At 40.1% G+C, this 8,050-nt stretch overlaps 1 protein-coding gene across 1 annotated transcript; it reads left to right on the plus strand.

Moving 5' to 3' along the window:
- The first annotated feature begins 159 nt into the window (after nt 1-159).
- LOC132255166 (DNA topoisomerase 3-beta-like) lies at nt 160-937 on the plus strand. The gene is made up of 2 exons (XM_059743013.1): nt 160-304; nt 498-937. The coding sequence occupies exons 1-2, from the start codon at nt 160-162 to the stop codon at nt 935-937; spliced, it is 585 nt and encodes a 194-aa protein (XP_059598996.1).
- The last annotated feature ends 7,113 nt before the right edge of the window (nt 938-8,050 follow it).

Consider the following 8,050-nt stretch of genomic DNA (forward strand, 5'->3'; position numbering starts at 1 on the left):
ATCCAACCAAACCATGTATTCTGATCTTTTAGCACGCTCCTGCCATGAAGCTCACTGTCAAGACCTTGAAGGGAAGCACAACAAAAGCGAAGGCATCATCTTCTACAACTGAGAATACACACGGTTTCATGGCTCCTCCCAAGCCTCACAAAATTTCTAATGGTGGCTGAGAAGCCCAGCAGTGCTCTTTCTATCGCCTCGGCTCTCTCTGATGGTCATATGTCTACTAGGCGTAGTAGTATAGAAGTCTATGAATTTAATGGAACCTTTCATGGATCTAATGCACAATATAAGGTGACATCAGGTATCGGCATGTTTTTCAGCGTAGATTTTCCTGCAAAATATCAAGACTGGACGATTATAGATCCTCTGGATTTTTTTCCAAGCTTCAATTCACAAGGCAGAATCAAACCCAAAGGCTCATATATGTAAGCGTTTGAGTCAAGAAGCTCGTGATTGTGGTCATTTGGTTCTATGGTTGGATTGTGATCGTGAAGGGGACAATATATGTTTTGAAGTTGTTGAGTGCACTGGTTTTCACAGACCACGATCAGGAACCGATGCTGGTGACCACCCTCCCATAATTCCAATGCGGGCAGTAAATGAGGACATGTTAGTCAATGATGCTTGGAAATTATACCAGTATGTCTGTCAACATTTTATAGGCACTGTATCCCCTGACTGCAAGTACCTAAGGAATAAGGTGCAAGCTGGAAGGAAGTTGGTTCCAACTGCTTTGGGAATCAGCCTAATAAGAGGATATCAGTGCATTGATCTGGATTTCTGTTTGACAAACATTCGAAGTTTCATTGAGCAGCAGATCACCCTTGTTGCCAAGGGTCAAGTGGATCACTCTCGTGTGGTGGAGCATGTACTACAACAATTCAAGCAGAAGTTCATTTATTTTGTAAAGCAGATTTCTTTCCTACAACAATAGACAAGAAAGCTCCAAAATTGTTGAATTAAACAAAGAGCAGTCCATGTTCATCAGACTTTGATGGTCAGAATTGCTCCTCTGCTTCACGCCTCATGCTACACTGTCTCTAGAAAACGGTGAATCAAAATGACATTCATTCAAATTGTTGTAGCAAAGGGTGGTCTTGGATGTGCAACTTCAGAATACATAGTCATGGGTCACATGCTTATCTATTTACAGCCTTACTCCTATTCGGCCTGCATGTTCACCTATCCTCCTGATGCTTTCCTTTCCCTTATGAATTTACACATTCACTTTAAATTTGGATTTCAAAATATTTTTCATTAAATAACTCTTATTTCCTTTAAAGTCCCATCCTTAAGAGTTCGTAGGCATAATATCCAGATTTCAACATACTATTCGCTGCCATTTTCCCTTCCGGCATGTTTTTCATCATTTTCAACTATTTTCATGATTTTCTCGATTTTCAACAAGCATGAATAAGCTTCATGATTCCAAATAATGGAATTCATAGAATCAACTCATGCGAAATTAATTAGGGCTTTGGTGGGGGCCCGACATTCATGATATTTTCCTCAATATTGTTTGTTTGGTTGTGCTTCCTCTATGTGGATATACGAGATTGTTTTACACTTATTATTGAGCTAACCTCATTTCTCATTTTAGCGCACAGTTTGCTGTCCAGGTATGCTCTCCACCACCACACTTTCCGAAATTTCATGAATATGCATGTCATTGCCCTTGTTTGGTGTCATACTTGATTGTTTTGATATTTGTTTGATTGTTTGATCATATTTGACGAAGATGCATGTTGTGTGATATATTTCTATATTAACCTTTGATGTTTCATGATAGCGCTTAAGAAGTGATTCAGGTACGCACCCCAACCCTCCTTTATTGTGATTGATCTCCTTATTTGGCATGTTATTTTCTAAAATCACCTAGCTTACTTAGGCATCCATAATTAACCGATTAATTGCCACACTTCCCTCAATTTAGTCAGTAGAGACCTCTTTAGGGCTTAAAGGGGTGCTACCTCCTAGAGGTACCTTCCCAATAAGTAACCTGATCCCCGGACCTAGACTCGGGTTTCTCAAAGACATGCTTTTTTCAAAACTATGGAGTCACTTTTTAGGGTTTTTCTTTCTTGTTTTATTTTCCCTTTAAAATAAAAATAAAATAGGTGGCGACTCCAACTTTTTTCCAAAAATTAATTTTTCACAAAATAAAAAGCGAGTCTCGTCGATCGAGTGGGGACGCACGTGAAAAATGCGGGTCCACACCACTCGGCCTTGAAATATATGTTGACTAAACAAGATGCAAAAGTGAGGCTGATAAGATGGATTCTCTTGCTTCAAGAGTTCAATCTTCACATCAAAGATAAGAAAGGAGTAGAGAATGTGGTAGCCGACCATCTGTCAAGGCTAGCCATCGCACATAATTCCCATAGTTTGCTAATTAATGATGATTTTCCAAAGGAGTCACTCTTGTTGATAGAAACCGGTCCTTGGTATGCTCATATCGCTAACTATCTAGTTATTGGAGAAGTTCCAAGTGAGTGAAAAGCTCAAGATAAGAAGTATTTTTTTGCAAAAATTCATGCCTACTATTGGGAAGAGTCATTTTTATTCAAATATTATGCAGATCAAATAATACGAAAGTGCATCCCTGAGCAAGAGCAACAAAGGATCCTTAGTCATTGCCATGAAAGCACATGTGGAGGCCACTTTGCTTCTCAGAAGACAGCTATGAAGGTATTGCAATCGGGTTTTTGCTAGCCATCACTTTTCAAAGATGCCCTCACCATGTATAGGAGTTGTGATAAATGTCAGAGGCTTGGGAAATTAACACGTAAGAACATGATGCCTTCGAACCCCATTTTAATAATTGATCTTTTTTATGTTTGGGGCATTGACTTCATGGGACTTTTCCTATGTCCTCTAGCTATTCCTACATCTTGGTGGGAGTGGACTATGTTTCTAAATGGGTTGAAGCGATCCCATACAAGCATAATGATCACCGAGTTGTTCTCAAATTTCTCAAAGAGAACATCTTCTCCAGATTTGGAGTACCCAAAGCCATAATCAGTGATGGGGCTACTCATTTTTGTAACAAGTTGTTCGAGACTCTCGTAGCCAAGTACGAGGTGAAGCATAAGGTAGCTACACCTTACCACCCTTAGACTTTTGGGCAAGTTGAGTTAGCAAACTGGGAAATCAAAAACATACTGATGAAGGTGGTGAATACGAGCAGAAGATATTGGTCTGTTAAGCTTCATGATTCACTATGGGCTTATAGAACAACTTACAAGACCATTATTGGGATGTCTCCTTATCGCCTAGTCTATGGAAAAGCGTGTCATCTCCCCGTTGAAGTTCAATACAAAGCTTGGTGGGCAATCAAGACGCTTAACATGGACTTGAACAAAGCCGACATGAAGAGATTTCTAGACCTTAATGAGATGGAGGAACTGAGAAATGACGCCTACAATAATTCAAACATTGCAAAACAACGATTGAAAAGATGGCATGATCAATTAGTATCCCGCAAAGAATTCCAAAAGGGACAAAGAGTCTTGTTGTACGACTCTAAGCTCCACATCTTCCCGGGAAAGTTGAAGTCAAGATGGATAGGTCCATTTACTATCCAACAAGTGTATGCAAATGGAGTAGTAGAGCTACTCAATTTCAACAAAACCGGGAGTTTCAAAGTCAATGGCTAATGTCTCAAGCCATTCTTGGAGCCATTTTCTCGAGACGAGGAAATCAACCTCCTTGAGCCAAATCAAGCTTAAAAAGACAAATGGTTAGATGAACTTAGTCTGTCGGAAGATACTAAGTCCATAATTTTTTGGTTTTAATGTTAATTTCAAGTTTTATTGATTTAGTATATGTTTTAAATTGAAATTTCTTACTTTAATTTTATTTTGTAGTGACTTAATTTCATTTTTTATGATCAATTGTAGGTGAATTCCAAAACAAATGGAGAAACTTTTCAATTTTTTTCTAAAAGAGGAAAAACAAAGCATTTCGCAACCCCAAAAGAGGCTTGCAAAAATTTTGCAACCCCAAAATCAGTTTGCGAAAATTTCTCAATCCCACAAGCTCCTTGCGAAAATTTCGCAAGGACTGCCAAAAAATTTGCAAACCAGCTTTGCCTTGTTAAAACCTTGCGCATTCTAACGACCTCTATGCTAAATGCCAACGGTCAGTGGGAAAGCCAAAAGTCACTTAAACAAGCCTATTTAAAGACCTCCCGTTGCCCAATCTGCCTCTATACATTTCGCTCGCCCCATTCCCTATTACGAAAAACCCCCTGCCACCTTGCGAATTGGTTTTCTCTCCATTCCATGCCTCGCGGCCACCCAATTGAAGAAGCGACCTCCACCTCTCGCCCCATTTCAGCCATGGCGCGCATTAGAGGAGGCCATACCGACCCTTCAATAATTCGCGAGGCCAGGCCAAGAGCCTCCTCTCCTCAGGATTCATCTCAAGCCTTGACCATTCTGTCTTCTAAGGGTGAGGTTCCCTCTAGCCCTCCTCAGTGCCAATACTCGACACAGAGACCACCAACTTCTCCACCCCTTGAGCCATCAGTACGCCGCATTCTACCAAAGAGAGCTAGGACCTTGGGCCCTGGAGAGACATCTAGGCATGCATAGCCTAAACCTCAGGCCTCAACGGATTCTCAGCATCCTTCCGGCATTGCTCCGGAAGCCATCATCAAGAGACCTATGGTTACCCAGCCACCCATTGAGGGCAATACAGATTGTAGAACCAGGTCATTTCATTTCGAGCTTTATTTTGACATTGAGGACATGCGACAGCAGTCGGAGCTTCAGGATTCATTTGGATTGCTCCAGAGGTACCATCTCGAGGGCCTTATGACTCCTAGGGAGTTTTTCTACCCTAGAGTGGCAATGGACTTCTATCAGTCCATGACTACTTAGGGCGCCTAGAGTCCCACCGCCATTCATTTCAGCATTGATGGGCGCCAGGGTATCCTAGAGGCTAGGCACATTGTTGAGGCTCTCCATATTCCATATTAGCTAGAGGATCCAGCACATTTCTGAGAGTGGTCCCCTATCTCTTAGCAGGACATGGTCCACATCCTATCTAGGGGGACTTCTGGAGATTCATTCTTTCTACGTAAGGAACTTCCATCTGGGATGCTCCTAGTAGATGTATTGCTGCAATACAACATTTTCCCTCTTCAGCATCTAATGTAGAGGCAAGGAGCCATCCTGGATGCGTTATTCAGGATATCTGAGGGCTTCTATTTTGGGCCACATCACCTGATTATGGTCGTTCTCCTCCACTTTGAGGAGAAAGTTCACAGGAGGAAGCTACAGCGAGCTGACATTATTCCTTTACTGCTTTCGAGGCTGCTCTGTCATATATTGGAGCACATAGGCTATCCTACTAAGCCCCACCTTAAGCGTCACCACCATTGTCAAGAGCATTTCACTCTCGACAAATGGACATAGTTGGTAGGCTATTCGGCACATGTACCAGCACCACCTAGGCCAGCATCTCCAGTACCAGCACAGACTGAGCAGGCACAACGGGATGAGCATCCCACGTAGTGTGTATCACCTGCCCCTGCTACACCATCTATGCCAGAGGCCACCTCTATTGATCTTCCTGCTACACCTCCTGTTCCACCAGCTGCACCTCCTACATCGGAGGCCTCTATCACCATATTTGCCACGGAGTTTCGTGCCATGGTACATTTGTTCAAGACACTAACCACTAGGCACAATGCTCTATTCCGGCAGATGGCAGACATACGCGCTTAGCAGGACCAGCATACTGCTACTATCCTTCGTCAAATTTAGCAGCATCTAGGACTCCTGCCACCACTTCAGACTGATATTCTGGGACCATCAGAGTCAATAGCTCCAGCTGAGAAGGCTATTCTAGCTGAGGAGACCACCAGAGTCGATGTCCCTGTCCAGGCCACTCACGAGGCAACCACAGAGCCATCATCTCCATCAGAAAGCCTCGCTCCTTGATCATTTCTTTATTTTTTATTTACTTAGTATATTAGTAGACATTATTACTTGTTTTGATATTTTATATTCTGGGATTGGATGTATTACATGATCATATCTCATTATACTTTCTCAGAGTAATATATACATATCATTTTTGTTTATACTTGGCATTTTTTCTATCTCATTTTCTCATTAATCTTTTGTTTTTTTTTAATCATGTGGTTTCTCCAATACGACTCAGACTCAATGTCACTCAGGAGGTACCACTTCCTCCCTTTATTTACAATTGTTCTTGCCACATTAAGGGCAATGTTGATCTTGGTTGGGGGGAGAAGAGTTAAGGAAGGAAGTTTTGTTAATAATGCTAGGTTATTTTGTTAATTTAGCACTTTTTGTTTAATTTCAAATTTTTTTGTTTAATTTTAAAAGTTTTTACTCTACTCTCCATGGTTATTAAGGAAAAATTCTCAAAATGAAATGGGAGAAATTGAATTCTTACATTTTTACTTGAATATTAGAGTTCGTATTATGCTTATTAAAGTTGATGAATTATTGAAACTCCTACTGATTTCAACCTTATTTCTTCCACTTTAATCTTACCACACATTGTGCACTTTAGGTTCCGATTATAAGATGAAAAACTATCTCACCCCCTGAACTTAGGAAAATTTAGTCTTCGTACCTTCGACCTCGTTTTAATAGTGTTAGGACACCTTATAAAAGGCCAATGAGCCTTTGAAAAAAAAGAGAAAAAGAACAAAGTGTTGCACTTGCTTTGAAACCCGAGCAAGGTCCGAGGGGTATATGGTAAAAATCTTTAAAACTCGGTGCCCTAAGCCTTTATTAGTTGGGAGTCACAGACCTCAATGCTCGTTAAAAGGGTGAATAGGTGGAGTTTAACATATTATAGGTGCTTGAGTATTAAATTCCAATCTCAAAAGTCCGGGGTAAAGTACGAGGAGTTAGAGGTCGAAAGATCCTTAAAGCTTTGATGCCCTAAACTTTGATTGGTTGTGAGTCATCGATGAATCCCCGTTACATGGACACTGTAGAAAATAATACCTTTAGCACTGCACGCCTACAATGAAAAAAATTGTGAAATAAAATAGGTGTGTTCTTAACGTATTGGAGGTTGGTCAGTTTGCTTAAGTTTGAGTAAGAACTAGGTTGGGGGGAGAAATTAGTTCAAAGTACTATATTCGGAAACTAATAAGCTTAACACATAGATTTTTGTGGAAGAGTAATGATTGGGCCTAGGAGAGTGGAAATCCTCTCAATACTTAAATTTGCATAATGCCTACTCTTTATGAATTATGATAAGGTAAGATATTTGATACCCTGTTGAAGGTTGGGTTTTGCTTCTTTTATGTTCCATGTGAGAATATGCTTTACAATCATGCCACTTATGATTTTTTGGAGTGATCAGCATGATTTTGTAAATTATTTTACTGTCTTATTTTTGTGTTTCTCTCCTTCAAATTGCTAAGGGACTAGCAATATGTCGGTTGGAGGGAGTGATTACTACTCAAAAAGTGCTCTTTTATAACTTCTTATAAACTTTTTTAAACACTTTTGAGTAGTATTTATTACATTTTAACTCAATTGGCACATTAAGGACCCTTGCAAGTGTTACTAATTAGTTTTTGGCAAGTTTTGATGTTTTTAATAGCTTTTCGATCATTAAAACAAGCCAAGAATAAGGGAGAACTTGGTATAGTCCATGGCAAAGCAAGATTGAAGCTAAATTACATGAAGAATCCAAGTTTGGGAGAGCTTCGAAGCCTTTTCCAAATCAATCAAGTATGCAAGAAAGAGAATCAGAGAAGGAATCTAACATTCATGAAATTCGCAAGCCCTTGCGAAATATTCGCAAGCTTGCGAATTGCCCAAGAAGGAATTTTGCAAGCCTTGCGAAACTGATGAATTTCGCAACCCCTTGTGAAATTTTTGCAACTTTGTGAAATCTTCATGTAATCTCAGATATTTTTACACTGACTCCGTTAGATTTTTATCTCAAGATATTTTGTGTAATTACCTATTCTCTCCTTGTAATCAGCTAAAGATCTTTTAAGATATTTAGGATATCTAATTGAGGGGTTAAAAATATCTCTCTATAT

This window comes from Vitis vinifera, chromosome 15 (assembly GCF_030704535.1).
Source record: "Vitis vinifera cultivar Pinot Noir 40024 chromosome 15, ASM3070453v1".
Lineage (NCBI taxonomy): Eukaryota > Viridiplantae > Streptophyta > Magnoliopsida > Vitales > Vitaceae > Vitis > Vitis vinifera.

What these genes read in the sequence shown, in the direction of transcription:
- LOC132255166 (XM_059743013.1), top strand. Translation starts at nt 160, where the DNA reads ATGGTGGCTGAGAAGCCCAGCAGTGCTCTTTCTATCGCCTCGGCTCTC. An exon ending in ACAATATAAGGTGACATCAG is followed by an intron (nt 305 to 497) that starts GTATCGGCATGT and finishes GTGATCGTGAAG; the next exon opens with GGGACAATATATGTTTTGAA.